At 34.9% G+C, this 21,302-nt stretch overlaps 1 protein-coding gene across 3 annotated transcripts in view; it reads left to right on the top strand.

Annotated features, from left to right (window-relative positions):
* Nucleotides 1-12,369: 12,369 nt before the first annotated feature.
* The window catches only part of LOC114260887 (protein neprosin), a 61,280-nt gene continuing 52,347 nt past the window's right edge, over nt 12,370-21,302 (top strand). Inside the window, exons 1-2 of one of the 3 annotated variants that reach the window (XM_082916132.1) lie at nt 12,370-12,665; nt 12,780-12,866. In XM_082916132.1, the coding sequence (XP_082772258.1) occupies nt 12,510-12,665; nt 12,780-12,866 (243 nt within the window). In that variant the 5' untranslated portion in view covers nt 12,370-12,509. The remainder of the gene's footprint in view (nt 12,666-12,779; nt 12,867-21,302) is intronic. The other 2 variants (XM_082916131.1, XM_082916130.1) reach the window with 2 other exon arrangements.

The raw sequence follows: 21,302 nt of genomic DNA, 5'->3' as shown, positions 1-21,302 counted from the left end.
CCTTTAGTCTTGTAGTTCAAGAAGGGAGCTCAAATATGCAATCTCCTCAACAATTTCTTCAATTTCCAAACAATTCACAAGCAAAATTGAGATGAAATCAACTCCTCAAGTCTCTCTCTCTCTAAAGTCGGCTAGAGCACCAAACAAGGCTGAGGAAATGTTGTTTTTTGGCTCAAGTATAATGAGCTCAAGGTGTAGAGGTAGTGGCCCACTCAAGGACAAAACGGTAATTAAGTCCAACTCTTTAATTAGCTTATTTTAATCTAATTTAATCATACCTAATCAGTTTCCAGATAATTATACCATAAAATCATATTAATTATGACGGTCATAAAACATTAATCAATTCCGGATTCGGCCGCTGATAAGGCCTTCAATTAGCAGTTTAAACATAAAACATGAACAGATCAAACAAACAGTCAACAGATAAAATGCAATTCAAACAGATGTATTCATTCCATTCAGTTTCAATTTCGGTCAGTCAGTAAACAGTACTTTTAATCAGTTCCATTATCAGTCATGATCAATTCAGTTTAACGGTAATCGATGGTTATCGGCAATCAATCAGTCATTAATCGGTAAACAGTATAAGGGTTGTTACAGTAGAAAGCCACGCTCGAGCGAGACCCCTGTTTCAGCAAAAATTTGAAAGTGTTTTAAAGTGCATTTTTGCATCCTCATTCCATCATAGGCATTCCTAGGCATGTTTAAGGCATCTTAATGAGGATAATGTTATAGAACCACACTAGTATAATTAAGGGCTAAGTTATTAATCCCGAGTGTGTGTTCGTTCTGCAACTGTAGGGTTGGCATCCGAGGACGCTCGTTAGCTTGTCTATAGCCCAGTGCTCTGTGAGTAATAATGTTGTAAAGATACGTTCAATTATGATTATTTTCTGAATGATCAACTGTTCTGCTTACTGAAACGTTATTGTTTAATGAATGAATGTTTGTCCTATTTGTAAACTGTATTCATGGCATCTATAACAATTTACTATTACTGTATTGTTACTGCTACTTTCACAGAAATCTCTGTCGGTTCCCATGTTTGGAACTACTTAGGGATGGCAATTTGAAACCGGCCCGACGGGGATCCCCGATCCCGACCCCGATTTAAGCGGATTTTCCCCGAAAAATATCCCCGCGGGGACGGGGATGGTATTTAAAACTTAATCCCCAAACAGATTCGGGCCGGGGACGGGGATAAATTCTCCAACCCCGGCCCGACTAATCCCCGACTGTCCCCGCTGAGTAATTATAATATATATATATATTATATTATTTGTTTAGGGTTACTATATATATTATAATATATATATGTATTATATTATTTGTTTAGGTGCTCTCTCTCACTCAAATCACACTCTCAGCCTTTCTCCCTCTCTCTCTCTCCTGTGTAGATTGAAGATCAATGTTGTTCTCTCCGATCTCACCGATGGTGTTGGCAGCAGCTTCCCCGTCCCGCGCCGATCTCCCTCCCTCCCACGCCGACCTCCCTCATTCCGACCTCACTGCTCCACGCCCCGATCTCTCTCCCTTCCTCCGATCTCACGCCGATCTCTCTCCCTCCCTCCGATCTGCCTCACACCAACTCTCTGCCTCCCTCAGATCGCCCTCCATTCCGTCGCTTCTACCGCTTCATCCATCAGAGCTCGGATCTGATGAAGATCAAGATGAAGAAAATGATGTGTTATGTATTTTATTTTTTATTTTTATTTTTTACATAGCTCAGATCAGATATGCCTTTCATCCAAAAATAAATAAAAAAAAGGCAGATTTTTTATTTTTATTTTTTATGCAGATATGTTGATGAAGTTCTTGTTGTTGTCAACATGTTGATGAGTGTGTGTGCTCAGATCAGATCTGATGGATGCCTATGATGTTGTTGTTGTTTTTTTTTTTAAATTTTAGCCGGGGAATTATCGGGATCGGGGAAACCCGATCTCCGTTGGGGGACGGGGGCGGGGGTGGTAATAGGCTCCCCGTCGGGGATCGGGGCCGGGGACGGGGAAATTCCTACCATCGGGGATCGGGGACGGGGAGTGTGATCCCCGGCCCCGCCCCGCCCTGTTGCCATTCCTAGAACTACTACTGTTCACTGTTATGATGGCCATTAACTGATTGTTCGGTCTGTTAAGACCTATTGTTTACTGTATTGTTATGCTATGGGATGTACCACATATGACCACTATGGTTTCTAAATGACTGCTGTAAATACTAAAAGGATATTCATTCTTAACCTCTTTATGCATATGTTATTCACCGGGCTTTAGTTCACTGTTTATATATATATATAGGTGTCCAGACACCGGACCGGAGCTAGAAGCATCGGGTTAGCTCTTGTTTTGTCAAGCCAACTTTTGTGCCTTGCCTCGAGGTTCCAAGCTCGTTCAAGCCACAACTGTTTTGGGGTGTTCAGATTCACCATTCTGTTTCTGTCTTGTAATAGATGAATAAGACTTGTCTATACAACGATGGTGAAGGGATTTGGTCCCTAACCTGAATGTTTTTATGTATCTGAGATGTGTATATATGTTTGTTTATGAATGTGCCTTGTTTATAAAAAGTCTTTTCGCATTCAAACAGTCACAGCTCATTGGACATCTTTTATTTACTGTTTGGCATCCGCCAGCCCCTTACTCTGTATTACTGTTATTACTATTAAGCAGGCCTTTAGTAATCATGGATTACTGGCCGGTTACGATACTAAACCCATAGGGGCGGGTTTGGGTCGTGACACGAGCCTTCCAAATAATACTGATAAAAAATGACAATTTGGTAGTACTTGTATAGTCTACTTATAGACAGCGACCTAGGGATTACCAGAGTCGTATTTACTGCCCTTGAAATAAATTGTTAAGTTTTGAACAATTGAAATTGCATGACATCATTAGCATGATGGTTTTCAAAAGATGAAAATGTGATTTATCTTCAAAAAGAGCATATCATGGCATGTACATTTCATCTCTTGAAACTTGTATAAAATGTATATACTTTGTTAAGGATTTTCTACTGGGTTTTATGCTCACCCTACGAGATTTTTGTGCAGGAAAAGATGTAGTGATGCCGCCTAACTAAAGGCGAGCAAATGTGTGTTGAGAGTACGAGACTCTCATTTTGCTGTGACTGTGTGTAAGCCAAGGACTATATGTGTGTGAGTTTGAATAACCATTTTGTGAAACCAACCTCAAGCCTTAGGAACTTGTAAACCCTTGAGGGTATTTATTTGTTTATTTACTTGTTGTTGGATTAATGTATTGTTGCATGAGGAACTATTGTATCATGTAATGTAAGTTTGGAGATTTATATTCGCTTTTCCTTGAAAGAGCTATGATTGTTGTATTATCATTTGAATTAGAAATTTGAGGCGTTACAATTTTTCTAACCAAGGAGACTTGGGAGATTAGGTCAACACTTAGTTTCTACCCCTTTACGAAGGGAATTGAGACTACCTCAAATATCACTTGTAATCATCAACACTGTGGAATGAGAGTGAGTTTCCACCCCTCTACAAAAGGAATCGAGACAACTACCTCAAATATCACTTGTAATCATCAACACTTTGGAATGAGAGCAAGAATTCACCATTCTTGGTTTATGGCCATGTGGCCCACCTCTTTGTTGGTGATGTTTGTGGGCATTTTTTGCCAATGAATTGTGAAGCTAAATGTATAAGGGTGTGGGGGTACTATGACCTGATAAGTATTGAATACCAAGTTCTAAGTTCAATAGGGGTTTGAGCCTCCCTCGAACTGAATTTTTTGGTATTTGTTAAATTTTGTTACTTTCATATTATTTTAATTTCTATATTTATAAATAGATAAGAATGCATCTCTTATATTGTACGATAGTTATAATTATTTTTTTAACATAGTGAAAATCACAACGGTTATAGACATAACTTTATTATGAGGTGAACCACATTATTTTTTTTGTACTTCTTGTGTGTGTGTTTTTTTTTTTTTTTTTTTTTTATGTGTTTTATCTTTCTTCTTATTTGCTACTTTGTGTCTTACTAATCTTGGTTCAAAATTGTCGTTTTTCGTAACGAAGGGTAGATTGGGTAAATATATATATATATATATATATAAATATAGATTATGGACTTATCCCTTCAAAATTTAAAAATTCAAGAACCTTAATTATGAACTACTTTTAAATAAGACCTAAACTTAAACAAACTTATTCTCAAGGAAGTATCACTAATTTTTCTATTAAAAATTTAAAAAATAATGATTAAAGTATAAACAAAGTTAACTAAAAACAAATAAACATCAAACTAAAAATTATTTTTGAAAAATGAAAACAAACCAATCATGTATTGTGCCAAAACCCAAAAAATAACAGAACTCCAAAATGGAACAAAACAACAACCCCTAAGGCTATAGAAAGCAACATAACCAACAGGACCAAAAATGCATCAAAGATCAAAACAGAGCATCCAAAACGGGGTAGGGCTAAAACTTACTGTTACACACCCTCCCAAAGAATGTATTTTCATAGATACTACGATAAATTATATATACATTTCCTAAATTTTATTTAAAATATGAATTGCATACGTGATTTTAAAAAATGAAAAGTGTCCTTTCAAATTCATAATGGCATAAATCAATTATAAATAAACTTATTAAGTCAACTTATAATTTTTTTTAATGATATTAGAAATATATTTCAATTAACAATTTGATTATTTATTGTTGTATAGGAGAGTAATTAGGAATTTTATTTTTATTGTCAATTCTGTAAAATAAATACTTTTGACAAGGGATATTTCTAATTTTCAAAACCATAAGGGTCAATTCTATTTTAAACAAATCTTAGGAACTATATGTGTAATTTATCCTAGATATTAACATTCCTATTAAAAAAAATACAAGAGGCTAAATATGACTAATTGTTAAAAAAATGATGATACTTGAACATCCAATGATGTTTGGATAAATTAAACCACCGGTCTCTTTAGTTCGAGCAAAATTTCACTTTGGTACCCGTAGTTTTAATTGAACAATTTGATAGCTAATTTTAAATTTTGTTGTAATATTGTCCCTCCGTCATGCGTGGTCAACATTTTGAACTAAAAAAAAAATCACGTATAAAACTAAAAAGTTCAAAATGGAACTCAAAACAAACTATAGGGACTACAAGTACTATGAATATATTACACTAGTAGTCTCTATAATTATTTTTTAATTTTACTTTGATTCCTCTAGTTTTATATATGGTCTTTTTTTGAATCAAATTCTAACTGTAAGTGACGGAGTAACCACATTATAACAAAATTGAAAGTATAAAGTTCAAATTGTTTATACTGAAACTACGTGACTAAAATGACACTTATTTTAAACTATAGGGACTAATGGTATAATTTATTCTATATATTTAGTAAAAACTTTAGTACATATAACATTGCTCCTAAAAAAAAAGTAAATTATTACATCCTCATAAATTTTATCCAAGAATGTCAATATATAATTTAAATTCACTATACACATGCAGCATAATAGACACTTCTAATCTTCACCGCACAATCTCCTTCTTGACAACATTCAAGACAATGTGCCTATTTGGCAGAGCTTAATTACAGCTTATTTCAGCTTTCAGCTTAATTTAAACTATTTTGATGTGTTTAGTTTAGCTTATAGCTTATAGCTTTTTGGAAGTCAGAAATCAGATTATTCTTTGAGTGGGGCAGGAGATGCTTTAAGAATAAGCTGGAAATCAGCTTAAGCTGAAAGTTATAAGCTATAAGCTGTTGAGACATAAGTTATAAGCACTTTCCCACAGCTCTACCAAACAGGGCCAATAAATATGGGTCCCTTTAACCATTTCAGCTACCTCAATGCGGATAGAGGGTAGTTGTTGTGCCCCTTTGCTGTAAGTACAACAGGGCTCACTCCGTATTGTATGTCGATAATCTGAACTGTTATTTTTAGAGAATGTTAGAGTAGAATATTCCTGTAAAAAATCATATTAATCATATATCAATCAAATTTGTATTTGTAAAAATAAAAGCTAAGTGTGCTTTTGATTATAAAATTGAATACAATTTTAATTTGATCATAGAATTATCGCAGTTTGATTAACCTACAACCAAATTAAATTCATATCTATAAAAATAAATGCCAAGTGATTTTGATTAAAAAATTGAATACAAATATAATTTGATCATAAAATCACTGATATCTAATTAAGGTGATTTTTTAAGAAAAATATACTACTAGACATGTCCTAAAAAAGAAATAGTTTATATTATTGATATGAGAGTCGGAGTGATCCTATCATGAATGAGGATCCTCTCCTTGCAGCTCTTGTACTTGCGCCCGTTCTTGCAGGCTTTCGGGTCTACTTTTAGGCCCAATTTTGATAATCCAAACCGTTCATATTTTATGATTTATTCAGTATATCATACCTGTAAAAAATCAAGTTGATCGGATATCAGAAATTATGTGTTCGAAAAATTGAACTAAAAACTATTTTTTAAAGAATTTAATAAACAGTTTTCCGAACATATACTTTCTGATATCCGATCAACTTGATTTTTTACAGGTATGATATACTGAATAAATCATAAAATATAAACGGTTCGGATTATTAAAATTGGGCCTAAAAGTAGACCCGAAGACTTGCAAGGACGAGCGCAAGTACGAGGCTGCAAAGAGAGAACCTTGGCTCCGACCCATATGGGTGTAAAATTGATCAGACTTGAGCCGGTCCACTGTCGGGCCGTGCAAGCCCCCCGCCAAAATTTGAGTCAGGCCATACAATTCATGTAAGAAAAATCTAAGCTCTGGCTCAAACCCAAACTGACTCAAAATAGGACCATGGGTTGAATCGCAGGCCGATGGGTTAAATTTACACCCCAACAAACCCACAACAGTAGCTGGTGTTAGCCAAGTGCTAGTAATGATGGTTTGAAAAAAAAAGAGAATGTAGTTGACTAAGTGGTGTTTTGAGAAGTTGGTAAAAAGTTAACTTTTTGATTTTTGACTTTTTTGGTGGCTTTTTGGGCAAAAAACTGAGTTGTTTTGGGTAAAAAAGCTAACTTTTTTGGCTAAAAAATCTAAAAAGTCAAAAAACTGACTTTTTACCAATCTTCCCAAAGTGGCCCTAAGTTGCGCCCATAATTAATGATGTTTTATATTTTGCTGAGTTTCTTCAATTTTTTAGGTCTCGTTCAGAAATATATTATTTTAGTAATTTTTTAATTTTTTATGATAAAATATATATAAAAAATATAGCCAATAATATGATAATTTATAATAATTTTTTATTTTTTAACTAAAATATATAATTGACAAATGAGACCTTAGTATAATTAAGATAAGGAGAAATGTAATTGAGCCGGTCCACGAATTAGTAATTGATGTAAGTTTTCATAAAATCTTCAAAACACAGAGGTTGTTGTTCAATTGCGTCAACAACAATGCTAGGTAGCTTAAAATCTTGTGGTTCAAATGGCTCAAATCACTCAAAACGACGTCATTTTGACAAATTTTAAGTATAAAACGATATCGTTTTGACAAATTTAAACTATTTAAATCACAAAATTTTGAACTACCAAATATTTTCCCTAAATCAATTCCTGCCTGTCAATCCAAGATGATCGTTTTCCATTACAGCTGTAATAGGACTTTCACACACCCTCCGCACAAAGTGAGAGGAGAGAGAAAAAATAAACAAATAAACAAATAACATGTGATCATAAATCAATTAGCCGCGATAGAAATCATACAATTTGAGAGTCTCTAATATTATTCTTTCTATTATGGATCCCTTTGACCATTCAGCTGCGTTAATCCAAGAAGATTCCTTTCAATATGGGTCCTTCACAATTTGAACCGACTCAATTGACCCGTGCTATCTACGGCTTAATTTTTTTTAGCGAAAGTCTATCTAAAATTTTGCAGGCGAGTGATTGTGTAGTACAAATTAAATTATGTAGCGTGAGATTTATGTGAGTTTAATATAAGATGCGATGGAAATTAATTTATGAATACTTTTTGAATGGATAATGGGGAGTTTGTAGTATTATTCTTTTTTTTAAGGGTAAATTATAAATATTTTATGAGATTTATTTAAAATACAGATTGTTTTATATGATTTAAAAAATTATAAATATCTCTTTGTCAGATTTTTTTTTAATAAAATTAATTGATAAGATAAATTTCTAACTGTTATTCTATATAATAATAAAATTAATTGAATTATTAATTAAAATAAATATTTAATATTATTAAAAATTGTTAATTAACTTAATGATTTATAAGTAAAAGGGGCCATGTGTTATGGAATTAGAAACATCAGGAGGTGGGATGTAATTTTCAGAATCATATGGAGCAATTCGTATTTTAAGCAAACCTCAGGTGATGTGTTTGTAATTTTTCTTTTTCTAAATAATATTTTACATATGATGTATGTGTTATAACAAGAATAATATTAATTTTAATTTAAAATTCAAGTTTGATTCTAATTATTTATTTTGAAAAACTTAATCCTATCGTTCTATAAAAGTATTCCTTGAATACTTATATATAATAGTTTTAGTTAAATTATTTATGTATTTTGATAATTTTAATCGTATCATGGTATAAAAGTATAATTATCGTATAATAATTTTATATGATATATGTTAAATTATAAGATAGTAAAATAAACACTCATTTTGATATTAAAAATAATAGTTAAATTGGAAAGAGAATTAGTAACATAAAATAAAAGTTATTTATTTCTATTTCTACATATTTTTATTTTTCAAATGAATATAAAAGAAAAGTAAATAATTATGAAAAATTTATTTAAAAAATTAAATATAAATATATTGTAGTTAGATTAAGAAGAAAATACATAAATTAATTATGTAGAATATTGATTTTTTCTTTAATACTCTTTTTGAATTATTTATAAGTATTGTATATAGATATATAAAATTTAAATTAAATATAAAAATTTCTTAATAAAAAACTTCTTCTTAAATAGAAAAATCAATATAAATTAATTATAAGATATTAATAAGGTAGAAGAAAAAATAATAAAATATCTGTAAACATTTAATAAAAAAAATAATTCATAAAGTATTAATTCTATATGAGTTCAGATTAAGTAGAATTCTTTTACATATTAGATTTTAGCACTAATTAGGTATAAGAGTATATTATGTGGCATTTTTAAAAAGTAGGAGAGAAGATGTTAAGAGTTGACTCTTCCTAGTTAGGATCGGTAAGATACGAAATACCAAATAAATAAGAAAAATAAAACGAATCAGACAAATCACGCACACAAGAAGAAAACGATTTATGTGGTTCATTTTAGAATGAGGTTACGTTCACGACGACTGTAATTTTCACTATGATCAGAAAACAATACAACACTCTCTTACAGAAAAGAGACGCTTCTTCATCTATTTATAAGTAGGAGTATATAATTAGGGCAACATTGAAGCAATAGGAGAATTACCAAAATATCCAAAAAAAAATTGGGAGAGGCCCCCAAAGCCCCCTATTGGGCTCAGGGTTCAGTTAACAGTATTTAACAAGATCTACAAGATCCAACAAAAAAGTGATGCAACATAAGAAAGAGCAAAAAGTGATGCAACATAAGAAAGAGAAAAAAAGAAGAGAAGAGTAATATGGCACATAAAAAAGAGAAAGAAATTGAAAATAAGCATTATTTTTAATATTATATATATATATATATATATATGAATGATTCTCATCATTTCTGATTTACCATATCGTCCAAATTATTGCATGACGGGGCAACCTTCCAAGAAAGCTTCTTTAATCTATTATTTTTATTTTTTTAAAATTTGAGCCATATGTTTTAATTGGTTTTGGGAGATGTTGTTGTTGTAGTAGTTATTTATTTATTTATTTTTGAACGCGGGGGATGTTGTTTGAAGTGTTCTTTCTTTTCTGTCTTTATAATATTTTATATTTATCAATAAAATGTTGTGTGTTTTGGGTTAATTAAATAGAAAATGATATATAAATTTATTGTATAAATTTGATATATAAGTGAGATGATTCGTTGATGAGTAGAGAAAATATGAGAGAAAATGTTGCCTTAGATATACACATCACGGATTTAAAAAGTGAGTATAATTTTAAATTAATTGAACATCATAATTATATACTTGCATTGCTATTTAAATTAATCTTTATCAGGTTAAAGCATCATACATAGTTACTTTAGTAGTACCTAAGTTTTTTTTTGATAAATTACATTAATCTTCATTACGATTTGAGAAAAATACAATTGGCCCCATATTTTTGACATAATTACATTTAACTCATTTTTAGCATGGTTAAAGTGATCAAAACTAATGCAAATGGTGAGTAGACACTGAAATAAACATGAAATATATATATTTTTAATAGGAAATAGAGGATAATATTATTTTTTTGTTCATACAATTAACAAATTATTAATGAAAAATGATCTGAGGTCTCGTTTGGGAACATACTAATTTAGTAACTTTTTGACTATTTGGCTAAAATATGAGAAAAAAAAAACTAGTATGTTTGAAATGACTTTTTGACTTCTTACGAAATGATGTGCAAAAAGTAGAGAGAAAAGAGAATCTTTGACTTTTTGGTATGGGTTGTTGGCTTTTTGATTTTTTTAGTGACTTTTTGACTTTTTGACTAAACGAGTCGCTTCCCAAACGAGGCCTAAGTGTTATGTGAAAACGTTGATGAAGGTCAGTGTAATTATATTAAAAGTGTGGGGGTTAACTGTGTATTTTTCAAATCCCTAGGAAGGTGAATGTAATCTATCCTAATTTTATTTTTTAGGCTTCTTTTGGATTGCTAAACATAATTGTAGGCCATTTGAAACTTGTTTTCTGTCAAAAAGAAGATTTTACTCACTCTAAAAAGTTATTAAACAAGTCAAAGAAATTAAAAATATTCAAAAAAAAAAAATAAAGATTAAGTTTAGTTTGATTTTTCAAAAATTATTTTTAGACGTGTTTCCCGTTTATTTTTAGAGAACTTTTTTTTTTCTTCATATTTATTTTTTTTTTAAATTTTACTTTTAGATGCACATAATCTAGATGCATCTGAAAAGTAAAATAAATACACTAAAATATAAAAAAATTTCACTGAAACAAATTAAAATTTGAACAAAAGCATGCATGCATGTATTTTTTTTTTTTTGAATTTTTATTTTTGTATGTAATCTTGATGTACCTAAAAAGTGTATGTATTTTGACTAAAATATTAAAAAAATCACTAAAACTGGATGAAACCCGCCTAAAAACAGTTTTTAAAAAATCAATTCAAATATATTTTAGTCTTTTTAAAACTAGGTTTTTTATTTGCTTATTTTTTAGGGAATTTTTTTTTAATGTCCTTAATATTAAGATTTTTTTAAGATAAATGACACTATTTTATAGTAGTTAAAATTTCTCAACATTTTCAAAAAGAAAATTCAAGTCGGAGAAATTTCAAGTTTTACAGAGATATTTCTCTGATTTCATTGAGGGACTGTAACAAATAAAAAAAATAAAAAACTTTTAAACCTCTCCTATTACACAAAGTTGGAGAGAGATGTTTCACTAATTTTTCCTATTTTTTTACTAAGAAGCTAGCTTTTTAGATAGTGTCCAAAGAAAATCATTCCAAATAAATTTCAATTTTTTTTAAAACTAGGTTCTTATTTGCTTATCTCTTACCAAGAATCTAATTTTTGTAGCGAGTGTCCAAAGGAAAAATAGGCATTTGTACAATTTTTTTGCCCCCTCAACTATAAAATCATATATTTGGATTTTGTTATTATAAAATTACATACTTTTATGGGCACTGGAGTCATAATTCAACTGATCCTTCAAGGCAAAATCCAAAATGCAAAATACAAAATGAAAAAAAAAAAAAAAAAAAGGTCGCAACCAAGAAAGATCCAATAATGCTGGACTGAGATTTTCTTCATTTCATATATAATGGAGGATTTATATTACATATTTAGTGGCTATGAAATAGGAAGACAAATTTATAATTAATTTAATTTAAAAAAGATTATTATATTACTGTTGAATAATGAATGAAAATCTCTCCATTACAAATATGCTATGGAGACTCGGTAGTTATTTGGTCATCTTTATCACCAATCATAAGATGACACTTGTCAATTTTTTAATCGCACTATTTCAATCAAACAATTCAAAACTATGTATGGGTGATTATTCAATACTTCCGGAGTATGGACACGTGTTGCTCTATAATATTTTGATTGGTAGAGAAGCGTAAGGGCCCATAATTTATGTTGGGGATGTGAAAATAATATGAGATTAAGCAATTGGTGATTGACTTAGAGTATGATCACATGATACTCCGGAAGTATTGAATAATTTCCCATAAGGGCACCCCCATATTTGCTCCAAGACTACCAAATGATTTTCCATTGCATTGTTGATTGCTATTTATAGAGGAATTCATGTTTGGGTATGAACTTGTAGGATAAGAAGTAGCAGAATCAGTATTGAGAGAGAGTGTATTGTGTTGATCATCATGATCACTCATGGTGTTGTTGTGGTGGTGCAGCGGTGGTTATTAGTGCTTACTCTACTGTGTAATGGTGGCATAGTAAGCATTTCTGGTAATAAACTTGATGATGTTTACAAGCAGTTGAAGCAATTGAACAAGCCTGCTCTTAAATCCATCAAGGTCCTCTCTCTCTCTCTCTCTCTCTCTCTATATATATATATATATATATTTGCATGTTTTTGTATGCATGTATGTATTGATTTTCCATTAATGTTTTGTTGTGAAAAAATACAGAGTCCAGATGGAGATATAATCGATTGTGTCCATATCTCTCATCAGCCAGCTTTTGACCATCCTTTACTCAAGAACCACACCATTCAGGTCACCTCTCTCTCTCTCTCTCTCTCTCTCTCTCTCTCCGTGTGCGTGTGTTGGTTTCTAATGATGTATAAAAAATAAAAATAAAAAGGGGGTAAAATTCATTTTACATCATGTGGTATTGCTCCAGAGCACTTTACCCGGATCATGAAAAAAATATTATGAGTTTGATCATAAAAGATTCTTCACCTTTGAATTACACATACAATAAAACATCATATACTAATCAAATGATGAACAATTTTCACGATACATTTCATAATACTTTTTCATGATCCTTAACATTATTCTTTAAAAAATATGCAAATGACTTCCACGTGGTTTTAGATTAAAATGCACAATTAACATAATTAACGAAAGATGCAAAAGGACTTCTTTTTCCTCATTTCGGTACCAGTGTTTTTCTCCTTTGTTCTTCTATTAACAAAAAAAAAATCACCATTTATATGTATTCGACAGAAGCACCACCATCAATTTTAATGGAAATCTTAATTGTATTTTTATATTTAATTGAATAAAAAATATTTATGTATTGAATTTTAATGGAAGTAGCATCAAAATTTAAACTATAAATGTATACATGCATACATATATATACAAAGTTACACATATAAATGTATACATACATATATGTCTATTTATGAAAAATAACAGGTGAAAGATTTATTGTTGGTAGTAGAGAATGTTTTAATTGGTATTGGAGATTTGCGAATTAATGGGGCTGCAAATCAGTGGAGTGGAGGTCCTGTTTAATTGAATCTTTAAATCTGTCTAATCTCTTTCTAGAATATGTGTAATATTACTTCTCAGTCACCACCATTAACTCAATATTGCAACTGTCCACGTCTTCATTCTATTGATGCAAATAACCAAAAAATCAATATGAACAAATCATGGATTTGGGATGGGGAGAGTTCGCAGTGATTAGTGTGAGAGGAAATGGTTGGATGTGAGAGAGGCAGGTGGTTGAGAAAGAGGGAAGTGGATGGGGAAGTTGAGTGTATTCGGGTTTGGGTTTTGAAGTAGGAAGAAGATGAAGAAAATGAAGGGCAAATTTGACCTTTTACAATAGAATCTGACATTGCTTTTTTGTATTCACTAACAAAGTTAGCATGTAAATTCTATCAAGTTTGGCAGAATAAATAACGTTAAGGAAGTCAACTGCAAGATGATCAAAATCACATGGGGTTTCTTCGGCTATTTACTTTGAGGTCAAAATATAAAGGGATAAAATGAATTTTGTCCAAAAAAAAAAAAAATTTACTGTTGTGGTAAAGTCGATTGTTAAGTACAAGTAGTAATGCTACATTTATCTTCTTCTTTTTGTTGTTTTTTCAATAATATTAGGAATTTTAAAAAAATATATATTAGGTAGAAATGAACATCTTTTAATCATATTCATTCAAGTACGACATTGCACTAATTTTCGATTTATACCATGCATCTCATGTTTGAGATAAAATTCAGAACACAATTTCATAATATTTTCCCCTTTAATACCACGTTTAGTGTACCATCTCATATGTAAACAGTATATTAGAGAAAAACATAAATGGTGAGACTCATTATATCAATAATATGCTGACATGTGCAAGGGTAGAGCTACACTGGACTTCCAAAAAGGTTTAGTAATATATGTATAGTTGTATTCAAAAGTTTTGGATTATAACAAATTGAATCCGGGGAAACAAAAAAATTAGTTTTGGGGGTTTGTATTATTGGTAAAAATAGCAATCAAATTTATACAATCCCCCCCCCCCCCAGTCTTTTAGAAAGAAAATATTATACAAACTAAATAGATTTTATAATTTTTTTACTAATTCATATGTCATGCAATAATGCATTTTAAAAACTGAAACATAATCTATCTTAATTATATTATAAGTACCACATTAGTGAGTAAAAAAAATATACGAGTTTTATTGACTATTTAATTGAAGCTACGGTATTAACATCCTAACATTTTGTTTTTGGTTGCAATTGGATTAGTTTGAATTAATTTTGTCAATAGAATGGTAAATCTATAAAATTTGGGAAATGTAACAATGTACACCTCTACAAAAAAGCAGCATAAGAAAAGTAAAAAATTTTGTGGTGAAAGGTGTGATGTGTACCCCCTTAAGTTATGATTGACCAAGTTATGTTTTTTATGATAAAAATTATATTTTTTTGTGAATAACAAAATATTATAATTTTTGTATATAAAGTGTGTAACACATATACACTATTTTTAGATGTACATAATAGCCTTTCATATTAAATTTAAGGCAAACTACCCAAATAGTCCATGTAGTTCATACATTGTGTTATTTTGGTCTCTCTAATTTCAATTTGCTTGATTTTGACCTTAAATTTTGAATTTTGTATCATTTTGGTCCAATTGAAAACGGAAGTTAAGAAATTGGACGGAAAATTTGCACGTGGACAACACGTGCAGAGTTTTTAAGGGCAAAAAAGTCAATTTGCTCTCACTCGCACACCACCGGCGCAAACCATCACACCACCGGCGCAAAACATAACTTCACAATGCCGGGAAACCAGCAAGGTAGCTGTACGGGGAGGGAATAATTCTCCTCGTATAATCCTGTTGACCAAGTCCACGCTTCTCCGTACGACGTCGCTTTGTCCCCTGAAAACACAAACGTGAGCTAGCCGGCGGGTGTGTGCCGGGAACCGCTCCGATGCCTAAGTCAGAAAACTTGACAAATAGACAAAGCTCTAAGTTCTCAGAAAGATTGTGTTCAATTACCTCCTCCAAGGTGATGCTTGTGAGCTTTTATAAGTTTCCCGTGGCACAATCCTAGTAGGACTTGTACTTCTCCATGCAGAGTCCTCCTAGGATTCATTCTCCTAAGGATAATGCTTATCCTTTCACACCCTCCCCCACTGCTTAAACCAAGTGGGATGGTTCTCTTTATGGCCGAACTTCTATTTGACCGAAGTAAAAAATGGCTATGCCGAGCCACCAAGTAGGCCGTACTAACAGTTGTTCGGTTCTTCTTCATGCTATCATATCTCGGTTCTCTAATACCTGAACCGTGGTATGTTCGGACCGAACCACTGACTCGACCGGCATAACTCTCAAACCGGTATGCCCCTAAGGCCGGTCTAACTCCAAGTTGCTCCCCAAAGTAACTCTAGCCGAAGTAACTCTATTACTTCGTAAGCCGAAGTAATTCCACCTCCTTTGGGCCGGAGTAACTCTGTCTCTCCTAGGCCGGAGTAACCATTACGGCCTTTTTTGCTTAATCCTTCGCTTTTTTGGGCCTTAAAGCCCAACTCGCAGCTCGGCCCAGTTTTTCCCAAAAATTGCCCTCTCAATTGCCCCTTAATTCCATCTGTGCAACATGATTGGGATTACCAGCCTTCTGGCCGAGCTAAAGTTTGTTACGCTTTTTCAGCTGAGCTAAAAAACCCTTTAGCCTTTCCAGCCGAGCTAAAAACCCTTTAGCCTTTCCAGCCGAGCTAAGTTTACCTCGGGTATCACTATGTCCGGTCAAAACGTCTCTTCAATCACAGCGACTGTAACGCTTCCAATTCCAGTGACACGTGGCAAGCTCTGATAAGCTGTGGCCAACTGTCACGCCGTCCTTCAGAATTTTTGTACTGTTCCCGCTTCTTTTTGCCGCCTTTTTCTCTCTCCCTTTTACACAAAACAGCCCTTTCGATTCTGGAATCATTTACTCTATTGTTTTCATCTTCTTTCTGTATCTCTACTTCTTCCACACTCGAGCTTGTGTTGAGCTTGTGTTCTTTTCTTGCTGTCACCGTTTCCGACTCCAGTCTTCTTTCTCTCTTCTCTGGTAAGAAAATCTAACCATCTTGCGATTTTTTGTTTGTTTTACCATTCGTTTCTGTTTTGTATGCTTTTTGCAAACATTTTTCTCCATTTATCTGCTCTGCTTTTGTACTTTCTATGAAGAAACCAGTAGAACTTGTATGTGTATGAACTGTTATGTAGAAAAACAAGCCTTAGATCCAAAATCACATTGCGACCGAACTAGGATTCAGTTTGCCCCTAATAAGTAGATTTCTGTAGTCAATAACCGAACTAGAACTTGTAGGAATGTCAGTAGTTTCTTCTGAACCACTCTAGCCAAGATAAGATTACCGAACAAGCTTGCATATACCGAACTAGGTACTTCGGTCTCCAACCGAGCTAAGACCTTGGGGCAAGCCGGCTTTCTTAGTTCTGAAACCGAACTCAGAAAGCCGCCCCTAGGGGCTCAGCCGGAGTAACTTTCCTCACATCGCAACCGATTTAGGCCTTGGGACTAAACCAGCTTTCTTAGTTTTTTAGACCGAACTCAGAAGGCTACCCCTAGACGTTAAACCGGTCTAAACTGCTCGAAACCGAGCTAAGAAACCTTCTGATGAGCCGAGGTAGAACCAGCCCACTAAGCCGAAGTAGGATTTGTATATCTTGCTTATAATTTGTAGCGCGGTCCAACGATCTGTGCTTAACCCCTTTGTTTTCTACTTTGCAGACTTAGGTTGCCCAGGCACTCCTGCGTGTGCTCAACCGAGCTACTGAGCCTAGTTTTTGTACCGAAATAATTCATTCGTAAATTATACAACAAATGGGTAAGTATAGATATTTAGTCGAAACCCCTGGTGGCATGGCCGAATTTAGGCAAGATTACCAGATTCCGGATGATGTCCATCTGACGTTGGCCGAAAAAGATGCTACCCCCTGGAACAATGAAGGCTTCGTGCCCTTTACCCTGCAATCCATAATAGAAACCGGACTACGGTTTCCCGTCCAACCGCTAGTCTGTGAATTTCTTAGACAGACTAGGTTATGTCCCACCCAATTATCCACCAACACATATCGTATTATAATGGGGATAGCCGCATTAAACCACCAAACCGGACTGAATCTTGGTTTGGCCGAGATCTTTCATCAATACTCTATTGGCTCAAAGAATGCTGGGTGGGTCTACTACCTTAGAATTCGTCGCCGTCGAGAGAAGATAATTAAACATACTCCGGATAAAGATCTAAATGATGATGATTTCTTTTGGGTCTCTGGGAACTTTGAGGATTTTCAAGCTCAAATTCCTGGCCGACCTATAAATTGGAAAATGGGAGAGCCTGGTAATTTTACTTCGGTCTTCTGCTTTGTAAGTTATCTCGGTTGTTTAGTCTATTAGCCGAACTAACACTTCTCTTTTTTGCAGATTTCGCCCATCTCCATTCCTTGTATAGCTATCCCAACCTCGGAGTTTTGCGAGCCGCATTTCGGGTTAAAGAAAGAGATTGGGCCAAGCTTCTAAATTTCGAACCGACCTACCGCTACAGCGGTCGACGGAAAGCAAAGGTAACCGATTTTCTTCTCGAGGAAGACCCAGAACCGGACCCAACTTTGCCCGAGATAAGACTTGTTCCACTAACAGATGAAGAAGAAATGGCAAAGAAAAGCAGAGTTAGGGCCCTCCTGACCGCAACAACCAGGGCCGAAGTAACACCAACTACTGAGGTTCAGCCCGCCGTCGTAGCCCTTCCTTCACAACGGCCTTCTTCATATCGCCCTTCAAAACGCGCCCGATCTACGTCAGCCGAACAGCAACTTGTTGACGAAGTCGAATCCGTCCCCCAAAGTCCTCATCCTGCCTCCCAACCAGAGCAAACTGACCGAGCTCGTTCTCCGAAGTGGGCTCCGCCTTTGATCTTCAATGACCGGAACATCAAAGCCACTGATTCGGTTGTGGCTGAAAAGGACCACCAACTGGCCTTTAACCTGGCCAAAAGTGTGTGCCTCCCCAAGGACATGGAGCACCACTTGAAGCAACTGAACACCGAAATGAAATCAATTCGGTCTGCTTCCAAGTCCATGATCTTGGTAAGTAGCTCTGTCTGCTTTATCCTGTCTAAATTTTTCCAACTTTTACTTCGGCTGAGATGAGATTTTTGTTTTGCCAGGCCTTGCAAAAGAACAATGTCACTTATAGGAAAGTCCAAGAACTCCGCAAAACCACAAGGCAGGCAATGGCGGAAGTCGAAGCAAAGGCGGCCGGACTAGCGGAGGCCGAAAGGAAACTGGCCGAGCTAGAAGCCACGAACAACCGTCTTGCCGATCTTGTTAGTTTGGCTGAAGCGGAGAAGGAGAAAGCGGCCATTGCTATGAAAGATAAATATCTGCGGGAGTTGGTGAAGCTTGAGAGGAGGAAAGACACCGAAATAGGCGAATTAAGAAAAAACATGGTGGAAGCCGAAAAGGAGGGCTATAAACAAGGTTACAAGAAGGCCGAAGACGCCTATGTTAAACAATGTGACGCTGCAAAGGAGCTGTTCTTCAAATGCGGCTGGAGGGCGGCAGTGGAGAAGCTCGGTCAAGATCAACAGACCGAGGTCTTCAACCCTCCAGATTATTTTATACCGAAGTCCCTGGCGGAGTACGCGGCTGCTCTGCAACAACAGTTTTTGGAAGACTCTGACTCTGATGATGCCTCTGATGAAGATACTCCGGCCGAAAATGTGGACCAGCCAGTTCGGTCGGTGCCCACTGCTGAAGACCTAACTGTTGATCCTCCCAGTGGAACCGTAGCCGAAGGGGCTCACCCTAGTGTGAATGAGCTCCCTCCAGAGACCGGTCTTCAAGTTGATGCCGATGCGGTTTTCGACGCTGAAATTGATGAACTTTTCTCTTGATTTTTTACTTTCTCTCCTTTGTAACCGAACTAAGCCCCCTTGTAATGACTTCTCTTTGAATGAAAATTTTACTTCTCTTATTCCGGTTATTGTGTGTATGCTTGCATTTGTAATGTCTTCTATTATTCCAAGTGTTATTTCGGTTTTTGGTTGGTTAAACTATACTTACCAGCCAACCACTCTTTAGCCGATATAATTACTTCGGCTGAGGAGTACTAAGTGTTGGTTTAATCCAGCCAACCACTCTTCAGCCTCACACTTACTTTGGCTGAAGAGTAACAAGAGTTGGTTTTTTCCAGCCAACCACTCCTTAGTCATGCACTTACTTCGGCTAAGGAGTACAAAGTGTTGGTTTATTCCAGCCAACCACTCTTCAGCCTCACACTTACTTCGGCTGAAGAGTAACAAGAGTTTGTTTATTCCAGCCAACCACTCTTCAGCCTTACACTTACTTCGGCTGAAGAGTAACAAGTGTTGGTTTATTCCAGCCAACCACTCTTCAGCCTCGAACTTACTTCGGCTGAAGAGTAACAAGTGTTGGTTTATTCCAGCCAACCACTCTTCAGCCTCGAACTTACTTCGGCTGAAGAGTAACAAGAGTTGGTTTGTTCCAGCCAACCACTCTTCAGCCTCACACTTACTTCGGCTGAAGAGTAACAAGAGTTGGTTTGTTCCAGCCAACCACTCTTCAGCCTCACACTTACTTCGGCTGAAGAGTAACAAGAGTTGGTTTATTCCAGCCAACCACTCTTCAGCCTTACACTTACTTCGGCTGAAGAGTAACAAGAGTTGGTTTTTTCCAGCCAACCACTCCTTAGTCATGCACTTACTTCGGCTAAGGAGTACAAAGTGTTGGTTTATTCCAGCCAACTATTGAAGTTAGTTTTTCCAGCTAACTTCTAGTATTTGGTTATTCTGACCAAATGTCCTGCAGCCTGGATCCTTATCCTGGGCTTAGGAAGGGTGTTGGTTTAATCCAGCCAACCTCTAAGTTTGTTTTTCCGGCTAACTTAGAATGGAATGCTTGTAATATACTTAGTCTCGAAAGCTAACTTTTACAAAGAGTAATCTGTGCTAAAAAGAGTCTCATTTTATTGAAGGAAGAGAAAATTACATAATGTTCGAAAGAGAAAAGCTAAAAGTAAAATATCTTGAGATTGGCCGTATTCCATGGCCTAGGGATTGCCTTGCCATCCTTGTCTTCTAGGTGGTATGCCCCTTTGCCGGCTAACCCAACCACCTTATAAGGACCTTCCCAATTTGGGCCTAACTTGCCGTCTCCTGGGACCAAGGTGTTTCCCATTACTTTGCGCAATACCCAATCGCCAATTTTGAATTGTCTTGGATGAACCTTTTTGCTGTATTTTTTGATTAACTCTCGTTGGTATGCGGCGATGTGGACCAACGCTCTTTCTCTTCTTTCTTCTGCAAGGTTGAGTTCTAAGGCTATGGCTTCTCCATTTAAGTCTGGATCAAAATTTTCGCTTCGAATTGTGGGAAGGCCAACTTCTAGTGGGATCACTGCTTCCATGCCATAGGCTAAGGAAAATGGTGTTTCTCCAGTTGATCGCCGAGGTGTGGTGCGGTAAGCCCATAAAACATGAGGAAGTTCATCCGCCCACTTGCCTTTTGCTTTCTCTAGCCTTTTCTTTAGTCCATCCAAGACGACTTTATTTGATGCTTCGGCCTGCCCATTTGCTTGAGGATACGCCGGTGTGGAATTGTAGAACTCTATCTTGTATTCTTCACAAAAGCTTCTGAAGATTCTGCCGTCGAACTGAGTTCCAT

This window comes from Camellia sinensis, chromosome 2 (genome assembly GCF_055761805.1).
Source record: "Camellia sinensis isolate YWXY chromosome 2, ASM5576180v1, whole genome shotgun sequence".
Lineage (NCBI taxonomy): Eukaryota > Viridiplantae > Streptophyta > Magnoliopsida > Ericales > Theaceae > Camellia > Camellia sinensis.
This window is presented reverse-complemented; position numbering and strand designations above follow the sequence as displayed.